Source organism: Pagrus major, chromosome 16 (assembly GCF_040436345.1).
Source record: "Pagrus major chromosome 16, Pma_NU_1.0".
Classification (NCBI taxonomy): Eukaryota; Metazoa; Chordata; class Actinopteri; order Spariformes; family Sparidae; genus Pagrus; species Pagrus major.
In genome coordinates this window covers 24173672-24194648 of record NC_133230.1, presented here as the reverse complement: position 1 = coordinate 24194648, position 20977 = coordinate 24173672, and the positions used below count along the sequence as shown (strand labels likewise).

Sequence of the window (20977 nt, the reverse complement as noted above, 5' to 3'; positions counted from 1 at the left end):
GAAATGAGTTTGAGTGTTGTAGCAATCCAAACCACAGACCGTGCAAAGTGACTACGTGGAAATCATTTCTCTCTCATGCTGAAACAGAAATTAGGCTGAGACAGAACCACACGGAAGGCTTTTATGGGAACTTTTTGTACCCTTGTGTAATTAAAAGAGAACATGCTGCTGGTTTAGATGGTACCTGAGTTTTGTTTACAAAATACTGTGTATAGAGCTCTGCTTCAGATGGAAGAGGCCTTGTGGACTGCTTTGGCTATCGTACCAAGGGGTCCCAAAATAAATCTGCGAGGTTAGAAGATTATTAAAGGGACAATAAAGAAAGAAATATTCCTATTACAAAAGTTTATGATATTTTCTCCAATGTTGCTTTGCTTGAACTGCTTATGACTAATGACCACACTAAGGCCCTAACCTGTGATGGCATGGCTTCATTTTTAAGGAAGAACAGGCCAAAAATGTTGGGAAGCTCTGATGAGACACCCTGATTCCAAAAATGTTGGGATGCTTTGTAAAACAAATAAAACTGCATTAATTGGTAACAGGTGACAGTATCATGATTGGTGAGAGGGGATCGGAAACACTTCCTAAAATCTTTGTTGGTACGTTCGTAGTTGTTGATGATCGGTATCTGATAGAGAAAAGACCCTTTTGTTAACTAACTATTAGCACATCTAACATTTTTTTCTTTTCAACCTGGGGAAACTTTTCACTTTCTTGCTGTGAGTTAGATTAGTCCATCATGTCAGTCTGCTCATAAGGAAGCTGGAGCCAGGAGTAGATTAGTTTAACTTAGCTTAAAGACTGGAAAAAACAGGGAAACAGATAGATTTGCTTTTTCCAAAGATATAAAGAAAATCCACCAACCTTGCAAACACCTTTAAATCTTACTGCTTAATTACAATATTTCATCTTGTTTGTTTATACTTGGAACTTCTGTCTTGTGGTGGAAGCTGCACGCTAGTTTATGTTAGCAGGACCATTTCTAAACTAATGTTGGCTACTGTTGCTCTCTGTTAGTGGAGCAGAGAGAGGCGCTGAGACGAGGCACTGGAGAACGTGCATAAGGTCACATCCTTTGGACTGTTGCGGAGATCTCACAGTCCAGCAGCACTAACCAATTAACCAAATCATCCACAGGCTTGTAAAGGCAGCTAGGAAAGTTGGGGAAGGTCTCATATTTCACATTACATTCTGCTCACTTGTGGCCAATAAGTATTTATTGATTGGTAATTAATACATGTTAATTGATGCAATAATCTGAATAAAACCCAAACATATAAACAACACATTATGGGTGTTTACAGAGGGCTTGGTGGTGAACTACTTTCTGGCAGCAAGAGGTGACTTTCTGGAGTCTTGTTGTCACTGCTAGGTTCTCAGGCAACTAGCGTAGACTCCGGCCAAGAAATTGTCTGGCACATAACCTCCCGTTTAACCGCCTCTGGCTCCAGCTTAAAATTGAGTGGACAGACAAGCGAGTAGGACCAATCTTCCCATCGTACTTTTAGCAAGTAAGCAAATTGTTTTATTTTCTTTGAAAATGAAAGAACTATTGGTTTAATCACCAACTGAAAGGCTTTCATTTTTTCCCCCTTCATGCATAATATTGCAAGCCAAGTTTTGGCAGCAATGGGTGTGCTTGTTTTGGGGCAATGTGCCCACCTCAGTGTTTCCATTTCATACGTGGACCATGTCAGAGGCCTTGGACCAGCTTCAAATGAAGAACATGCCACTTGCTTCTAAAACAGTCTGTGTTCTGTTCTTTGATACTGACCTCGACGTGTTTCTCAAAGTTTAGCTGTTATTGTCGTGAGCTGTTTCACAATAGACTTATGTAACAGATACCTAGAAGATACTCTGTATTGCTTATTTATGCTCTCTGAAGTGACACGCTACCACTCTGTGACCCACATTGAGTCAGACACTATAGTGCCAAACTGTTGCGGTCACAATGAGTTTTGTAACAAGGTCCTCAGCTTGTGGAACATCTATCCATCCGAATAGTCTTATTTTCCTGTCCCTTGGGGCACTATGGCGTAATGGTGTGTCTGTATTTGCGGGCCAGTGTGGTGGCGCTGCTTTCTCCTGTCATTGTGTTATTTAGGAGCCACATGGCAGCTTCGCAACATCCAACCCAGTCATCCATCCCTCGGCGAGTCAGCGCTGCCTCGCCGTGGCTGTTACACAATGTCCAGCTGTGGAAGTGGTGCAGTGTGGTGGGAGACATCTGCTGCTCTCCTCCTGCAAAATCCCCTCATCACATGGTTTTGTTTATGTGTAGCCTTTTTCATATCCCGGCAATGTGAAAAAAGAGCCCAGGAACACACAAACCCTGTCCAAATGACAACAGAGGAAATACAATTACAGGAAACACATTCACCACCAACCCTGCCCTGAGCCCACAGTGGCTTGTGCTGCATGCGAAACCGGATGGGAGGATGAGCCTGATGTATGATCCGTCCTATCAGAGATTAGGCCTACAGCAGAGCCTCTGCAGCTTCATCGTACCCTTTTTCTTACATTGCCCAAATCAAACTTGTCCTCTTGGTGTGTGCAAACACTTTCTGGAATCTCCAGAGCTGGGAAGCACCAGCATTTTTTGATCATCAATGCGGAGGTGGAAGCTAAGTCATGTGTGAGGCAGCAGGACTGGTACGAGTTTGGCTCGGAGCTGGCTGGCAGGGTTTCTGGTTTGCGGGTTAGTGATCCGGGCTGGCCCCAGACATGTGCTGGCAGACCTGGGGCTGTAATGAAACCACCCAGTGTTTTTTGGCTCTCACAGGCAGACTCTTGCACTCTGCGTGCCCGCAGTACAAGTGCCTCATCTTTGGGAATGCAGCATCATTGCAAGGTGCCACAGAGCTGCGAGGGCTCTATCAAAATCATTTTTTATATGTGATGTTTGTTTAATGTCTGTTTTATGGGTTATTATCAAAAGACTATCTACTGTACATGTGTTCCATTTTGTCTGTGGTTAATCTAATAAGGGTTTTAAATTGTTTTCTTTAATTAATAAGTACACAAGCACACCACATCATTACATCATTTAATCATGAGCATATGATACACTTTCAAAAACATCCTTTCACAATGCTCCAAGTACAAATCTATCAAGCATACTAGTTCATTTACTTGGGTGAGGCCTTTTGCATAGGCTGAATTTACAACCATTACTTTAATTAAGACCTACTACCAAATGACATATAAACAGTACAACTGGCCCTCACTCCCTACACTTGGTCACCACTAGTAAACAGCGAACAATATGGGAAAAGGGTCTGGTATAATCTCTGGAATGTAGTTCGATGTTCCCCTGATATTGGTGACCTGTCACCTATTGAAGGTAATCTGAAACCTTACGTCTGGGATACTCTCAAACTTTATTTACACTTGACAAAGGGCTGATTTAGCAGCCGTCAGTGTGTTGAATGTAGAGCGGTGAAGCAGAGTTTTTAAAAAAAAGTTGACCAAGTTCTTCATCACAATTCAGTCATCGTTTTAAAGGCTTATTTTAGGCATTTTACGATTCTGCAAACCACGGATTCATCCAAATTTGAAATCATATCAACATTTCAACGACGTGTCGTATCAAACGTATCACATTACGTTTATATTAGGTATGTGGAGGGACTACTGACAGCTGGGACATTTTCCAGCAATGTTTTGGTAACAAAACTTGATATTGTCTTATGAGACGTTGGAACAAAAAACATGTTTTCCTAACCCTAACCAAGTGGTTTATGTGCCTAAACCGAGGCAGACCAAAAGCAAAAGTGTTTTCAATACGTAAAATTCAAAATTTAACACAAAGAAATGTAAACTTTCAACATATCCGTGTTTTGCAGAATATTGCAGGTATTTTGGTACAGTCAACACTCCGATCACTCCGTCTCCTTGTGGAGGCACCACACCAGCGTCTGTCCCACCCCCGTCATCGTCAGCACGCGGAAGCCGATCTTCTCCAGCTTGTCCAACACCAGGCGAGGCGGGTCATCCACATGGTACTCAGAACTAAATGTGCATAAACACAAAGTAATTTCACTTTCCACAGATGTGGGATTTCTCTGTCTTTCAGTAAACTTTGCTGGGAAAGTAGAATGCTGTTAATTGTTCTGGTGCTTGTTCACTTCCTTCCACACCTTGCTTCATTTCCCAGCAGCATTTGAATCAGATTGCCAATGACAACACTTCCCTGATCTGTATTCCATCAGCTTGAATGGTTTATTCTAAAATCTGTAGAGCAGCAGAACCTCAACCATGTGACCTGATCTCAGCTCTGTCGTCAATATGTACACGTTTTTTGCCAGAAATGAAAGAAACACCAGCGTTAAGTGCCTAAATATGGAAATATGGCCCGGTGCAAGCACATTTACAGCACACCTGGGAGTTGATTCGGCATGTGTGTGAGGACAGTTTACACATAACAGTTTACTACTTGATCAAATCAGGATAGAAGTTCTTCATCCTGTGAGGGAACTTTAAAGGTACAGTACCCTGTGGAGTTTTTTGTTTACATTTGCTGTTTCTCAACAAAACACATTGTGCGTGTCTGTGAGACCTATTAAAAGGGTTAAATACATTCCCTTTCTCATAAAACATTTGAAGAGATAGTTTCTGGAATAATTTAAAATGAACATTGTTTACAAATGTGTTTGCTTGTTCCCAGTCTTCTTGTTTGCCTTTGTTTTAATTAGCTTTATTTGTAGGCGCTTCACACCAAATGTTGATCAGTGGAATAATGTAAAACCTTTGAAAGTAGAGTGTTGTGTGCGTGGAGGAGATGCTAACAAGATGCAGACCCCCCTTACAAACACTGCTCCACAGCTCTATGGTCAAAAACTTCACAGTTTGTACCTTTAAAGGGTAACACCTCCAATTGTACACACTAAAGTGTGTCAACAGGTCTTGGAGAGTTCTGCTGTATATGTGAAAAAAAGAAGTGTAAAGCCTTTTGTGGCTCCAGTGATGGTACTCAGTGGCTAAGATGCATCGTGGGTAATGTGGATTAAAGGGCCGTTATTTCTGGTTCTGCTGGATTTTAAACTATCCATAATGACTCCAACAGTGTTATAGGAGTGCAATACTCGACCAGTGGACTGCTTCTCAAAACCTGGTGCCTACATTACCCACAATGCAACATAGCCACGGAGTGATCACTGGAGGGAATGTTTTTAGATGAAATTCAGCTTCCTCTGGAGCCACAAAATACTTTATCTTACTTTTTCACATATACACATACACATTAGCACTCATCAAGACCTGCAAACACACTTTAAAGGACACCTTTTTCGTTTTTTTCCTTTCTTTCAATGTTTCATATTTGTTCTTGTGCATGTAAAAGATCTGAAAAAGGTCAAAGTCCACACCAACAGAAGCTCCTCTCTCCAACAGAAAGCCCTGCTCCTGAAATGCCTTGACCGTAGTCCCGCCTTTAACTCTGTTGACGTCACCATGTCACATATTTGCATAATTTATGCCTAGTGTCTAGTTTGGCACGCAAGAATTGATTCAGCACAGCTGCACTGTTTTTGAGGATGGGTCGGGCATGTGTGAGGTGACCAATTAGAGGAGACTGGGTATTCAGGAAGATGGGCCTTAAAGAGACAGGAGCTACAGTGCTGCAGCACTGGACAATATGAAAAGTGATGTGTTTTTTGAGCACTAAAGCATGTAAAGTTATTCTAGTAGTAACCCATGATAAAATTATGAACATGAAGATGAATATAATATGCCTCCTTTAATGTGTAAAATTGGTGGGGTTACCCTTTAAGTCTTGGTGTTTTTGTGGGTGATGCCTTTAGTCCAACTAAACTACCTACACTACACCTCTCACTTCACCTTCTTTCTTACGGTATTGCTCAGGCTTGACTAGTTACCTGCCACATTTACTAACAGAGCTGCTTTTCAATACTCACAAATTGTTTCCCAGCATGGTTGTTTTCCTTGCTCCCAGGTAATTCATCACAGCTGGATCAGAATATTCATCTCCCACATTTGTTGGACCGTTCTCCTGTAAGAAGTAATTATGTACATTAACTGAACGGCTGATGGTTTGCTTAAGATGAACTGAGAAGTGATTGCTTTGCCGCACAATATCTGTTATTTGTGCAGGAACTGGCTGCATATCAGCGGCTACACCTGCAGCCCTCTGGCAGGTGCGGATCATAATCTGTAATAACTGGCCAGCCTAAAAATAGATCATCCACTACCTCTGAGGCTGAGGAATTAGGCTGCTCGAGCCGTGCAGACAACAGAATGAACATGCGCAGGCCGACAACTGGGCAACATGTGTTTTTAATTTAGGGCACCATGGCAAAAAAAAGAAAAAGAAAAAGACAACAACACAAGCACAAGCACGCTGCTCCGCTCGTAGCCTGTTTGTTGTTTTCCATGCATGCACAATATTACAGGCCAATGCATAACTTTAACCTGCCACCGTTATTGATAAGTAACATGCGCTGTGTCGCTCTGCCAAATCAATAAATCCCCTGAATGTCCAACTCGAGCGCGCCTCCTCTGAACGCACCACACGAGTCATTCACACACGCAGGATACACACCAGCCGGATCTGCGTGCTGATGAACATGTAAGGCATCCCTGCTCCCTGGCGATAGACCGCTGTATTCCTCTGGGAATGACCGAGGAGGTTTGCGCACAGACGCGACCGTCCCCTCTCCAACTCGCGCCGCTGCTGACAGCTCTTTGCGGAATGCGGAAACACCCACCGCGACGGACCAATCACAGCTGCTGTCTCAGCATTTGCTCGGTGCATAAAGTCTTGCTCAACTGATGTGATCAGTAGTTTGTTGACATGACAAATGTTGACCAATGTGCAGAGGAAGAGGATTTTTTTTTTTTTTTTTCACAGAAATTCTGCTTAATTAAATTCTCAGTACAGAAGTCCCATGTAAATTCTCATCATTCTGTGGTGGATATTTGGTGTTTCACATGCATGAATGTTAAGTAATTTGTTAAGACTCATAAGGCTTGAGTTTACAAAATGACAAAACAGCTGTAGCATTTTTCTGCTTGGTGCAAAGAAACACTCATTTTTCAAGTGCTGCAGCTTTGTTCGCACGGATCCAGTTAATGCTAAAAACAAAAAGGGGATATCTGTGTGCATGCATGTATTACATTGAACCCACACTGTCTGGAACGCTAATTTCCTCCTCAGAGATTTATTAATTTCCTCCTGAGCACAAACAATAATAAATTTGGATCAGTCTGGTGACTCAGAGGGAAATGAAAGACACGGACCAGAGGCAAGCAACAATGGCAGGGCCATCTGATAAAATCAGCAATATGAATTTAATGTCCCACTGATGCAGGAGGAGCCCGGCGGATATTCAGTTAGGCCTTTGCATGTCGAGCTCAGCAGGGAGGATTGTTTAAAGCCTGATGGCAGCTTGATATTGTGGTGGTAGGCAGACATGAAACCGAGCAAAACAGAGCTCACAGTAAGTGTTGAACACAATCCTGGATAGTGCTTTATTTTCTCTTTGTTGAGATTTTATCATATATTGTTGCTACATGTCATACAGCTCTGCATTGTGAGGCTGCATGGATTGTTAGCTGTCATTAAGAGATCTGAAGCCTGTAGTATGCAGTATAACCCCTTCATTCAGAGGGACGCAGGTGCTTGGTGAGAATGGCTGAGTAGATTGCCACCTACTGGCTTCCAAGATCATTGTCATCCAGTTTGTGTTGCTTGTCTCTTTGATTTTTTCTTTCACATTGGTCAAAAACGTTAAACTACTGTTCAGTTAAATCAATAAAGGCCGTCACATTGCTTTCCCCTTTGGAAATCAGCCACTTGTTGAATGACAGTTTAGTGTTTTGGCTTTCAGTAGTCTGTGAGATGAATACGATTTCATAAATCATTCGTGGTGTGAATAAAAGGAAGGGGGTGTTCCTGAGAAATGTCTCTATTCTCATGTTTTATCTGTCCCCATTAACCTGAGACCTTCTTCAGGAAAGAAAACAGGAAAGCAGCAGGGCTGTCGCTGAGGCCCCCAAAATAAACCAGCGAACCACCCCTCTTGCCAAAAGAACACTCTCTCCAAACATGTTCCACTTCCTGGACTCCCGTGGCGTCTTCCTGCACTGGCTCATCTGCTGCTGGTTATTGGAGCGCGGGGTCACCTCTTCTGTGACCTGTGGTGACAGTGGAGCTCGTCCCTGGCGGCTCCACAGGAAGCAGTTTGAGCTTTTGATGAGGCCTTTGCATTCACCTTCACGGCTAAAGTGTGACGGCCTGTTGCGGGAACTCTCTCGTCAAACGAACTAGGCTACTAGTGTTGTGTGAAGAATCTCCTGCAACTGAAACGACCACAAGAGCTGCTACTTTGACTATAGCATGCAGAGCCTTTAAAGGTCCAGTGTGTAAGATTTAGGATGTAAATGTAATATTTATAATTATGTTTTGATAAGTGTGAAATAAGCTGAATTTAAGAACCATCATGTTTCCGTTACCTTAGAATTAGTCTTTTATATCCACTGAAGGAGGGAGCAGGTCCTCTTCCGCCATTGTGGACCGCCATGTTTCTACATTATCCCAAAACAGACAATCCAAACACTGTCTCTAAAGAGGGCCATTCATGTTTTTAGTGACCACCATAGAGGAGGGTGAGGCGAGGGGTATTTTGTTGGCTGCAATGCACAACCTCACCGCTAGATGTCGCTAAATCCAACAAACTAGACCTTTAAAACCTTTTTAAATAAAAAGCAGTATTTTCTGCAAATACTGCAGAATTCTTCATGTATTATCATTTAAATATTATAATGAAAGCACTAAGTAGAGCTGATCCTGCAACAGGTTTGGGTCTTACAACATAAAATATCCTTCCCCTTCCTCACATAGCCCATCATACATGGACATGCACATAAAGAAGTTATTCAGTTATTGAGCTTTACTCCATACAAGGCAACCTATTTAACATGTGGCATACAAAACTGAAACATTGAAACACAAATCACTCTTAAAGCAGAAATAGACAACTTTTCTGCTCTGCCACTGTTGCAAAGGCAGTGTTAGCATCATGGCTATGGTTAGCAGCCTGGCTACTGTTCAAAGCAAAAAAACATAGTAAGAATCCCAGTTTTACTTAGAAATCCTGATCTCAAGTACTATGAAAAGGCCAGGCTAAACACTTTGTTTTATTAATAAATAGGCAGGCTTTGCTATTTTCTGATCGGGAGCAGACTTTGTCACAACACTGATGCCCTCCATCGAGTCTATTCCCCACCTGTTCACTCTTGTTTTGCCTTTTTCTTCTACAGTGTTGCATTATGCCAGTTGTTGGGATAGCGACCAGGTAAAACAATGCCTCTTCCAGTTTTGGTTACACAATTGCAGATGTGCTTCCGTTGTGCTTTCATGCAACCTTCATTTTCCAGGAAAAATCAAGTCCGGTGGCAGACCAAGTAGCATCCTAACCGCAAGACTTATAGGGAACCAATCTATGCACGGTTGAGGCCATTTTTCTACAGCCATTACAATGTCCAATGAGTATATACTTCAAGATGATAATTAAAAGCAAATAATTGTCTATTGTAAATAAAAAAAACAACAACTTCATGACACACACATTGCGCGCACAAAATCAAGCTTTCTATGATAAATATGTCTGACGGATTTACTTGCTGTGAATGTGTGTGGGTGAAGACATGCGCCAGATTGCTGCACTGCTAAAGCAATCACTTTAAATCACTGAGTGGGGACTGAATAGGAATGAATTACACAGCAGCAGCCAGTGAGTGTGTGTATATGATGATTTACTGTAGGTGTATGTTGGAGTGATATTCAGATATTCAGCAGAGAGATTTAAACTGTGGGAGAGCAGAGACAACAGGCAGCTCTCTGATAGATTGGGTGTTAGGGTTACACTCTGTATAGGTTTACATCTGCCTAATTGTGATGAAGCACTGTATTGCTGAGCCATGTATTTCTCCTGGAGACGTTTATACTTGTGCACTTATACTTGTGTGTGTCTGCATGTGCCTGTGCAGCGTAGTTCCCCTCCGATGAGCTTCACAGTCCCTCCTCTGCAAGGAGATACATCACTGACCTCCTTTACTTTGCTGTTTTCCAGATTACACCCAGCAGCTTACATAAAGTGTCTCCAAGCTGCAGAGATATTACCCAGCAGCCTTTGTAAGGTTAAATTCCCTTCCTCCTCCATCTATTCTTCTCACCTTACCTCACCTCTCTTCCGACTACTCCACGCTGCGCTCACTGATAGATGATACCGCTGCCTTTAGGAATTACACAACCCATCATAGCTGTACGTACATCGCTGTGAAACATTTCAAGCGCTGTCACCAGGTCAACATTTTGTTGAGAAACACCAGGATGCGGTTTCCGTGGTTGCGCATACTTGAAGGGTTTGTTTAGTGAGACTTTCTCTCAGTGATTAAGAATAATGTCATCAGAAATTTGGAACGACACGTTCTTACACACTGCGTCTTTTCTCTCATCACCTCGATTCAGAGCCGGATTCTGTGCAAGGAGTATGTTCCCTATGGGTAACCACAAATGGGAGCGATTGGGCTATTAGTAACAGGAAACAACATGATGCGTAATAAACACAGAGGAACAGAGAAGTGATTTAAGAGGGCTTGAATGTAGCGGCTATATAGCCTTGTTTGTTGGTCTGCATTCCTCATCCTTGTCTGTGTTGCATCCCAGTGAGTTTGTCCAGAGTAATGTGCATTTAGTAAGATTGATTATTCCTACTTAGATACAGTAAAGCTGACTATGGATGCTCCTGTTAGACAGAGAAATAAAACAGTGTTGCTCTTTGCTAGATGTGAATTATCTGGGACAGCTAGTTCGACACAGCTGAGAAAATAGGCAAATGCCTCAGTTTAAGTGTAAAGTCATGCCATATATTGTGGTGACAAAATGGCAAAAACACTGCAATCACAGATGCTTTTTCATGCTTTTATCTGTCAGAAAACTGCTCTCATTTTCAACGCCATTATCCCTCGACACTGGAGATCAAGAGATGGCAGTCGTTTGATGGGCAGCTCATTTGAACTGATTGGAGCTTCTATGCCCGCCATGGAGCCTACAACAGCCAACAAGTGATCATGTAGACAAGTTCCCCTCTCTCTCCTCTTCCTCCTCTCTCCTGAGCCACTGACACACCAGCCTCCAGATGATTGATACATCATGTAGCCTTTGAGATTTAAAATCCAGTAATATATAGTTTATATCAGTTTTTAAAGCCCTAAACTTGGAAATTATGCTTTTATTGTGTTTATATGTTTATATAAATGTATGTTTATTATTATGTTTATGTAGTTTTATGCATTTATATGCATAAAGTTTGTGTAAATAAGGAAATAAAGAACTGTAGTGAGTTTTTGCTCCTGTCACTCTCAAGCAGGGGTATTTTGGGGTCACAATTTTTTCATTTTTTGCCAGGCGCCTGAATATTAGAGTTAAGTGTCAATTTTCAGTGATATTGCCATTACATTTGAACTTGGACCATGTAAGACCATATGATGTGGACCCATTGTGTTTTACAGCTAATAGGGGCAGTTACAGGTCATCTGCAGGCTTATTTTTGCATTAAAAATGTAGGCCAGAAAAATAAATAAATAAATGAGTGTGTTCAAACTAAATAGATTGAATGCCACAAGCACTTACATAGCTTCTGACAGCTTGGGGAAAAAAATCTGCTTATAACCCTTCAAGGGAGCGTTTTAGGATTATTTTACATACATTTCCTGGAATAAGAACAGGTTATCACGACCTGGGGGTCATTTCAGTTGATCAGAAAAAGCTTCAGGAACAGCATTTCACAATAGAAAGCCTTGAGGTTGTTTTTTTTTTTTTTTTTTTAGCAAATAAAGAATCAATACGATATTCATTTGTTCATTAAGTGTTCAAATCAACTTTGTTTTTTTCCCATAGCGGTACTTTTTTTTTCAGTGGACAGACTGAAAGGACTCTCAGTTCTTAGTTAGTTTGGGCTTTCTAAAAATCTAAACTATCCCTTTTTAAAGACTCCAGCCTGACCACCACTTTTCAGCTCTTTCATTAAGTTTTATTTCCTCTCATTACCAGATCATTAAAGTGTTTATTGCCATTTCCCAAGTCAGACGTTTGTTTGAATATCCCGAAATGACATGAAATTTACAGAAAATCGGGTGAATAATGATGATACTGGTAAACATCTATTGCTTTGAAGGTTTATAAACACAGTCAATTACAGATTACACTAACATTTTGCATCTTATTAAATATAGTAGAGCTTTTGTTTCAATACAGTTGATAGATTTGAGTAATTATTTACACTCCAATCAGTGCCCGATAGTAATGTGATTACTTTGCAGGTGCGTCAACATCCAAATAAATAATCCCAGTGCATTGCTAAATCGTAAGAACTGCCAGTTTATTAACCATCACATCACAGCATGTCAACATCTCTGCAAAGTAGCATCTAAGGACATGGAAAAGGATATAAAGTCTGAGAGAGGTAATTGGATGGCGAGAGAGAGAGAGAGAGGAATGACAACATGGATGCATACCGCTGGGACTGAGTCACATCATCATTCCCATCAGGCCTGTGGTTATTATCATGTTTTTTATTATATGTTGCAGCATGTGGTTGTTGTTTATGAACAAGTCCGGCAGAGGTAATCTGTTCTGTGTACTGACGCGGCCTCAATATACCAGGCATTGCTGCTCCTAGAAAAATAACTACGACAATGAACTTGGCAAGAGCAAAGGGACAGCTTGACTTTGTTTAATGCACGACAACAGCATGACTGCACAATAGCTGCCCTGGCAGTTACCCTTTATTGTACAGGGAAGTCTGAGGAGTGGCTTTACACTGAAGCTTAGCAGCTGTATAGTGCTGTGTGACGTGTTACGAGGACATTTTGAAAAGCAGCTGCTTAGCTTACCAGTCGCTATCAACATGCTCGGAGCCTCTCATTTAACTGTGTACACTTCCACTACACTATGTATTTACTCGCTTTGTGCATGAATTTCGGCAGTCCTTTGTGCACATACTGGTAAAAGATGATCGCAACATTTCACCAGTTCTTCTTCTTCTTCTTCTTCTTCTGCTTCTTCTTCTTCTTCTTCTTCTTCTTCTCTTTTTAATGGCGAATTGCAACCAGGCGGGGTATTATCCCCAACATTGGATCTGTCGGCTTGTTTGATCACTTGGATTCAAGTGAATTTGATTCAGAATTAATAAAAATGTCAGAATCTTTTCCGAGGATGGCGAAGGAATGACTTGCCCTACTCTGCCTCTGATTGGCTAGTACGTGTCATCTTTACCTGTTGGGTTGGTTAAATTTAGACATGAGGAGTGATGATTGGTTAGGGTTAGAGGCACAATAAAGGCAGATTGGGGCATCATGCCCTCGTCATCCTGGGAAAAAAAACATTGTTTTAACTGTTGAGATTGCAACTGCTGCAGCCTCCTCAGCCACCATTTTCACAAATTTGGCTTGGTGTTCCCTCCTCTGCCACTTTGTAGCCGCGATGGGACCATTGAGGGTGAGAAGTGTCCAGACCGTTGTGAGTACACCATCTGGGTACATTTTGAAGGCACTTGAGCACTCAAAATAGCAAGTGTAATTTCAGAGACACGGCGATGGATTCAGGTCATTTCCCTCACCCACACCAGTTCTGGTGATCACTTGTTACCATGGTTTCTTTGCCATCTAATGCTAAACTCAACCTAATGTAAGGGCTGAAGCGTTTGTGGTTTATTAGGACTGTTTAATCCTAAACGAGCATGCGTCAGCTACAGAAGCAGACTTTACATTGTCGTGTTCAAAGACCAACATGGTTTTTCCGTTAATAAATCAGGATATTCTTTTAAGCCCGACTGTCTGCTAAATATCCGGTTGGTAAAGGACTGTATGAACAGAATCTCCAGACCCAGTGGTCTGTAATATTGCAGCCCGCAGTCAAAAGTATCACGTGAAAGAGGAAAACTTCAATAGCTGCGGCCTCCACTTGCCCTGACAACAAAGAAGGAAAGAAAGCGACGAACGATGAGAGTCAATTATGTGACAATGATGTCATGGTAGTACTGGCTCTGATCAAGGCCATATGTCTTATGGGGTTCCCTCGCGATCCTCCATACACTGCATCCTTCACATCAGAAACTGGATTTTTCACACTAACAGTGATTGGAAGTACAGGTGACACATACAAATGATGTATCAGTAAAAACAAGTTATATTAAAAACAAGCTTTCACCAGGATCATTGCAAAACACCACTTCAACACGGGACAACAGTAGATTACCATCTGGCAGTGTGATTTTATTGTCTTGTTGTGACAGATAACAAGTAAATTACCATCTCGGGCCTGAATGCATCCTGAATCCAACCATTTAACACATATTCGAGGGTTTTGAGGTGCGTCCAGACTGGCGTGACTATCGTGAGTAACTCAGTGGAAAGCGGATATGTTATGGTTTTACAAGATGATAGATGAAGCTGAGGGCAGGGAGTCACATTCTTAAATGTAGTGTGGTCGGGATGGTTGCTGTGTTCCCAGACCAATAGCTCACTGACACTTATCTAATCCATAATATGCTGCTTTATTACAAGCTTCAACTGAAACACAAGTTCACAGGGGAGACATGGACACCCACACTGTTACACCCACACACGATTACAGTATATGCTGTGTGCTATTTATGTTTGCATTTTCACTCTATTTCTCCGTCTGTCTTTATGTCCCACTGTATTAAACTGAGTGGGAGGTTGAGTAATGAGGCTTAACATATAATCCAGACTCCCTTTCTTATCTCTCCTTGTTCTCCTCTTCGTTTTCACTCTTCCTCCTATCTGTAGGAGTCTGGGTTATCTTCAGCACTCCCCTTTTCAGCTTAGACCAAATGGCATTCCACATTAGCCCGATCCTTCTTATCTTCTATCAGCACTCATGTTTTCAGGTCACTTTAGGATGCTGGGAAGTCCCAGACAGAGCTTTGCATTCTGCTGTGTTGCTCTGTGAACTCATCTACAATCCTAGAGTTTGGAATTACGAGCGTTGAGCTTTGCAGACTTGTAGTTCAAGAATGTTAAACTTTGTTTCGTGTCAAGAGCAGTGAACTAGTTGATTGTCGGAGCATATTGAGTGATGACAGTTTCCTCGATTTGGCTTCCCAGAGCTATTAAATCACCCTGTGTTCCAGGCAACTCAGACAAATATCCCCCTCCGAAGAAAAGGGTGATGAAACACCAGTGAGATAAAAAAAAAAAAAAACCCCAAAAAAACCCCCAAAACAAACCACGATGTTCTTGATAGGCTGGTGTCTAACATCACACAGGCGATGAGACACATAGTTTACAGACTTCCATTATGAGGTAGTATATAAAAGTAAAGGTTTATTTTCTTTTTTAAAACACATTTTAATCCTCAAAAAAGCACATAAATCTTGATTTTTGTGAATCAGTTTACCCAGAATTTTTTTAATATTATGTTTAATATAAGCAAAATTATCCCCATTTTCAGGTTTTCTACTGGAATAGGTCTACATGATTTAATGCTCACACAAGGCATCAGTTTGCTCATACTGTCCAGTGCTGCATCACTGTATGAAACACTCTGTTTTAGCTCCTGTTTCTTTAAGGCCTCTCCTCCCAAATACCTAGTCTGCTCTGATTGGTCAGCTCACACATGCCTGAGCCAGCACTGCTCACTATGTCCCCAGTCTTTTGTTTTCAGCTTCCAGTTAGTTTTACTTCTACCGTGAATATAGGCTTAAATATTGCAATGTAACTTTGTGACATGGTGGTGTCAAGAAGTCATGGAATGAAAGGCGGGACTGCTGACAAGGTGTTTCACACACTTCAGGAGCAGTGTTTTCTGTGGGAGAGAGGAGCTCCAGTTGCCACTGTTTTTTGCTTTTACATGCACAAAAACTAATATAACACACTGAAGAAAAGGAAAAAAACAAATCAAGCATTATAGGTCTACTTTAAGGGGGAATTATTGTATATATTTGTATTATATATATCGGTGTATACACACAAATACTGTATATATGCCTTATCTTATGCCATATCTGCTCCATTGTACAGTGTTTAAGTGTTGTTGGAAGTTTTTCCCTTCGCTCCAGCTGTCTGTGTTGTTGGGCTTGCTTCTTTTTTTTTTTTTTTTTACATAATTATATACAGTATATATTTCAATAAAAAGTTGATCATTTATGCATACATGCAAAAAACCCAACAGACACAGTGATTTTAAGATACTGAAATGCATTGTTTAATTAAATTTGTGGCATAACAATGAAAACTATGTGTAATCATAAGAGGGTTATTCATCATAAACTTAGATATTAACTTAGTCGGGAACGCAGCTGTTCAACATCGCATGGGTGTTACTTCTACGCCCAGACGCTGGGGATCACAGAGGTAATAGGTCAGAAATTTCAACAAGGAACATCCGATGTCTGACTTAAGATGGAACGCAGTGTGGTATGTGAAAGATCTGATTAGAAACGTCAAGTCAACAAGCAATACTATGGATTTTTCCTGCATTTAGTTTCCAGGTATGTGGAATGCAACACAATCAGACAAGGGAGAAAACTGACAAGAAAAGCCTTGTCAAACTGTATAGCTATCGTCTTTTCTGATTTAATCCTAAATAAAGCCACAATATACTTATATGAAGTGTACTGTGTTGGCATAAGTTTCCCAAGTGCTGCAGTGCTGAGACAGGATACCAAAACAATTGACAAAATGTGTGCAAGATGACCTCAGAGAGATTAGTACACAGCATTATTCTCTTTCGTGCTGAGGGCTCCTGTGGTGTTCCAGGAAAGACGAGCTTGTCTGGGAGCCGTTCTACAATTGACTCAAAGCCACAGAGGCTTCTCCGCCTCTCCATCTCCTCCCCAATCTTCTTCATTCCAACCTTCCTCTCCTCCAGCTCTGCCTTTCCAGCCCTCTGCTGTTGTAACCTGTACCTATCGTCTCCTACACAGGCTGCTTCCCATCCTCCCCTTTGTCTCGGTGCGCAATCCAAACCCACCAGCCTGGGGTGAGTGGCTGCTTCTTATTCCATGTCAGAGCGATCCCAACTGGGCCGCAGCCTAATGAATCATTTCCCCATGAGATACGGTGAGAAAATCACTTTCAGAGTTCAGAGCGAGCAATCGATGCAGCATGAAGCTCACGTGCCCTCTCAGGCCCTCTCAGTTTGTATACACATGTGCATGCAACCGGTCACACACGCACACAAACCAACACAAAGAGATGGATGATATTGTGTGCCTCTTGTTTTATTCTTTACTTTACAGGCCACAGACTTGATTAAAATGGTTTTAGCCAATGAACATATGGATATCAGATGTTGTTGTGCCCTCTGTCTTTGTCTTTCCTAACCTTTCTCTTCCTCAAAAACAAACTCAGGCACGTAAGTAATCATTAAAACATGCTGCCACTCAACCTCTATTCTTTACCTTCATGCAAGAGCGCGCAGACTTTTTCGAGCGCGTTCACAAGCTCCTCCAACCTGACACACGTTCATACACAGCCTTCTCTCTGTCACGTACCATCTCCCTCCGGATTTCAGGACCTCCCTGCTGCTCAAGCTGTGTGACTTGGCAGTACATACCGTTGCGCAGAAAAAACACAACACCCAGGAGGTCATCGAGTGTGTGTGTGTGTATGTGAGAAATAGGGGAAAGGCAGCAGTAGAGATACTGCATGCCCTGTATGTTTTCGCGTGCGCAGCATGTTTGTGTTTGTGCATGTTAAGGCCCATTAAACAGGTGGCTCCGTATTGCTGTGCGACCAGACGCTGGTCTCCTCCTCAGAGGAAACACTCCGACAACTCTTCGCTTTTCATATTTTCATTTCTGCTCTGTAATGGCATTCGTCTCGCCTTGTCCTGTCCACCCTCCATATACTTTATTTGAACTCCCCCTTTTCCTGACTATGGCTTCCCCTTTGCCCCCTCAGGCTGTTTGCCTTGGCCGCTAGCCCAGATTAGTACACATTCTGTCCCCCCAGTCATCATGGTCATTTGGGAGGACTATTTTCCTTCATGCATGTTCAGTGTTCCCCCTGAAGTTCCTCCATTTACTCCCCCTCGTCCTCCTTGTACCACTACATTAAACAGAGGTCTCTGGCAGCCGGGCGCAGGAATGAGCCAGAAAGAGAACATGCCACATGGAAAGCTTTATCTGTTTCTTCCCAACGCTCATCTGACAGAGATGTCACAAGCTTATCCAGAAAATTGGGAAAGAGTTGCAGCTCCCTCTCCCACATCAGTGAGACTTAGATAAAGTAATTTTCAAAGATATGGTTCTGTTTTGTTATGCCTTAAAAATACCTCACAAAACACGCTAATGTCAGATAATCACACACATTATTTTGACCACATTGGATGGCATGTAGCGGCTAAGAGCGGTATCCAATGGATTTTGAATTTCAGCCCAAATGTTAAATGCAAAAGCCTTGCCAGATTCATGAAAACCATGCAAGTTCACCACTCTTATATTACCAAGGTGAGGACCTGCCAAAGTGGAATATGCCTCAAGGTTTTTTCTGTTCCTTTTCCCTTTAAAGTAAGTTATTTCCTCGTCTTGTTCCACAAACGCCTGCCTACTCAATCAGCAGTTTTGGCTGCACAGATTCTTGCACTGGCATCATGCGGCTCTTGTGTTCAGCTACTTCTATATCCAGTGATAAATGTACTTGGCCTTCATGGAATTCCATCAGTCCAGCTCAGTCATTTCCTCAGTGTGAGTGTACTGTTTTCACATGTGTGTTATAGTTGGCATGCTGGGCTAACAAGGTCTGCTTACATCTAATTAGCACTCTGACAAATTAACACTCCTCGTGCTAAACAAATGTCTGCCCTGTTTCCGATCACAGCATGAAGCAGCGCGATTGCCGGAAATGTGTTGAGCCAAGGATGGTGGTGGCTCTCCTTTTACTGTAGTCTGTTACTTTGATTCTTCTTCTCAGGCTTCTTCTCAACACTCAATTTTTGTTGGGCTTTATCCCTGTATACAGAAGTAGCTGGATATTGTCTATTGACCGCCACAGGTCTCCTGTCCAAGAGCACAAAGTCACCAGGTGTAGTTCAGAGAGTACTTTACCATCACCCACTCTGACCTGACTTACCCTGACTTTACTGCCCTCGTTACTGTCTCTTACATCACAGAGATGCTTTCTCTCTCTCTTTCTCTGTTCTATATTATTCCCTTTTAGCCAGTAATCCTCTTCTAAATAGACTAAATTGACACAGGTCTAAATATTGGACTGTCAGAAAAATAAACAGTCTGTGAAATCACTTCCTTGGGAAATTGAAGTCATATTTTTCAAGTTAATGAAATTCATTGTTAAGTCTACAGTATTTGGCATCGCTATATTGTCTACAATGTTTATAGTTACCGTTAAGTATTGTTTCATTCTTTTGTCAGGAGAGACCTTAAAGTAAGTGATTAAACTATGTTACTCATTACCCCGTACTTGAACTTGATGCGTGTGTGACAGAGAACATGATAGAGTGTTTCATAAAAGCTAAAAATCATCAAATCATGCCTGTTTTTTAATAAGACCACCGGATAATGGTTAACATCACTGTCATGCTATTAAAACCACTGTGTGACCACATGAGCTTTATGAGCAGGGACATGGTCATCCTCAAGTCACCACAGCCATTAGGGAAAAAGATGCATTATGGGATGAAAGCAAGAGACCACTGTTAGTAGTGATTAACATATGCAGCTCTTTTAGGGATGACTGCATGTGTTGATTCAGTCGCACGGTTTGTGTATAAGCTTCTGTACTAAGTTCTATGGTAAATTCCCTGAGAGTAAAGTGATAAACCGCATTTATTAGTTGCCGGGTGTGTAAATGTGATGCCATAGTTACAATAAAGTGACCTCATCCTCACCTAATGTAGTTGGTGTGCATTACCAAGAGCTAGATATATTTTTAAAACAAGCCTGGAGCTACGGTCATCAGAACTCATTTCAGGAAACATCCACCCTGATCACCCTATCATCTCTAGCAGGGTTTTCTCAAGCTTGCCTTGACATTTGACGTCCCCTGACTCCCTTTATTTCTGATAATATATGTCCACATTAATCATCTCTGTTCTCTGTATAAATCCAGTAATTAAAGGTTGGTTTTTTTTTGCACATGCTGTCTACACATTTCCGTTTCATAGCTTCTGCTAATACAGCATGCTAACTCACCGGGTCTAATGAGATGGCTATCCTATTCCATGAGCTCACCTCTCATGTCTGTCCTGGACTGACCTCTTTCATGTCATGCAAACAACAGCACATTAATCCAGCTAAGTCCTCGCTAAGGTAACCATATGTTTCAAAGCACACTGTTCCCCGGACTCCACTCCACTGACACTCACCATTGCAGTCCTTGTAGGGTTCGATCACATAACAGCTTTTGGCGATCCACAGAGATTGCTTCACACCTGAATTGGTCAAACAACCAGTCAAACTTTTTGCAAGCTTACCAAACTTCACACCGAGGCTGGCTTACATCGCAGCATATAGAGCTGTGCTGAATGCCAAGTTGCGTCAGCGTACATGAAGTTCAGTAAATAAGCAAACAATTTTTTAAACTCTTCTTTTAGCCCTGGTTTTGTCTCTACCGGCTCTTGAGCAGGCAGCGCACAGACGATTTTTCAGAGCTTTTTTGCTGAAACACTGCCCGCTGCGACAATAAATAAGGTAGATGAGAGTAAATTAAATTTGCAGGGTCGTGAAACCATAAAAAACTTTGATTATTCTCTGTGGAGTTATTACTAGTCATTCAAGTTTGCACTTCACAAGAGCTGGCTCAAAGTTTAGCTCGCACAGATAAAAATCAACTAGTTCATGTTTATAGTTTGCAATTTTGAGTTTCGAACCAATTTCCTAGTCCACAAAAATTAACTACTTCACATTAATTTGCTCCTACAGTGTAGTCTAGCACAAGTCTGTCATCTTGTTGGCAAATGAAGGTAACC

At 41.7% G+C, this 20977-nt stretch overlaps 1 protein-coding gene across 1 annotated transcript; it reads right to left on the bottom strand.

The window, feature by feature from the left end:
* Positions 1-3032: 3032 nt before the first annotated feature.
* On the bottom strand, positions 3033-6704 carry gchfr (GTP cyclohydrolase I feedback regulator). The gene is made up of 3 exons (XM_073484255.1): positions 6563-6704; positions 5919-6013; positions 3033-4014 (listed from the first exon to the last, which is right to left on the bottom strand). Exons 1-3 carry the CDS (start codon positions 6596-6598, stop codon positions 3885-3887), a joined length of 261 nt encoding a protein of 86 aa, XP_073340356.1. The 5' UTR covers positions 6599-6704; the 3' UTR covers positions 3033-3884.
* Positions 6705-20977: the final 14273 nt, after the last annotated feature.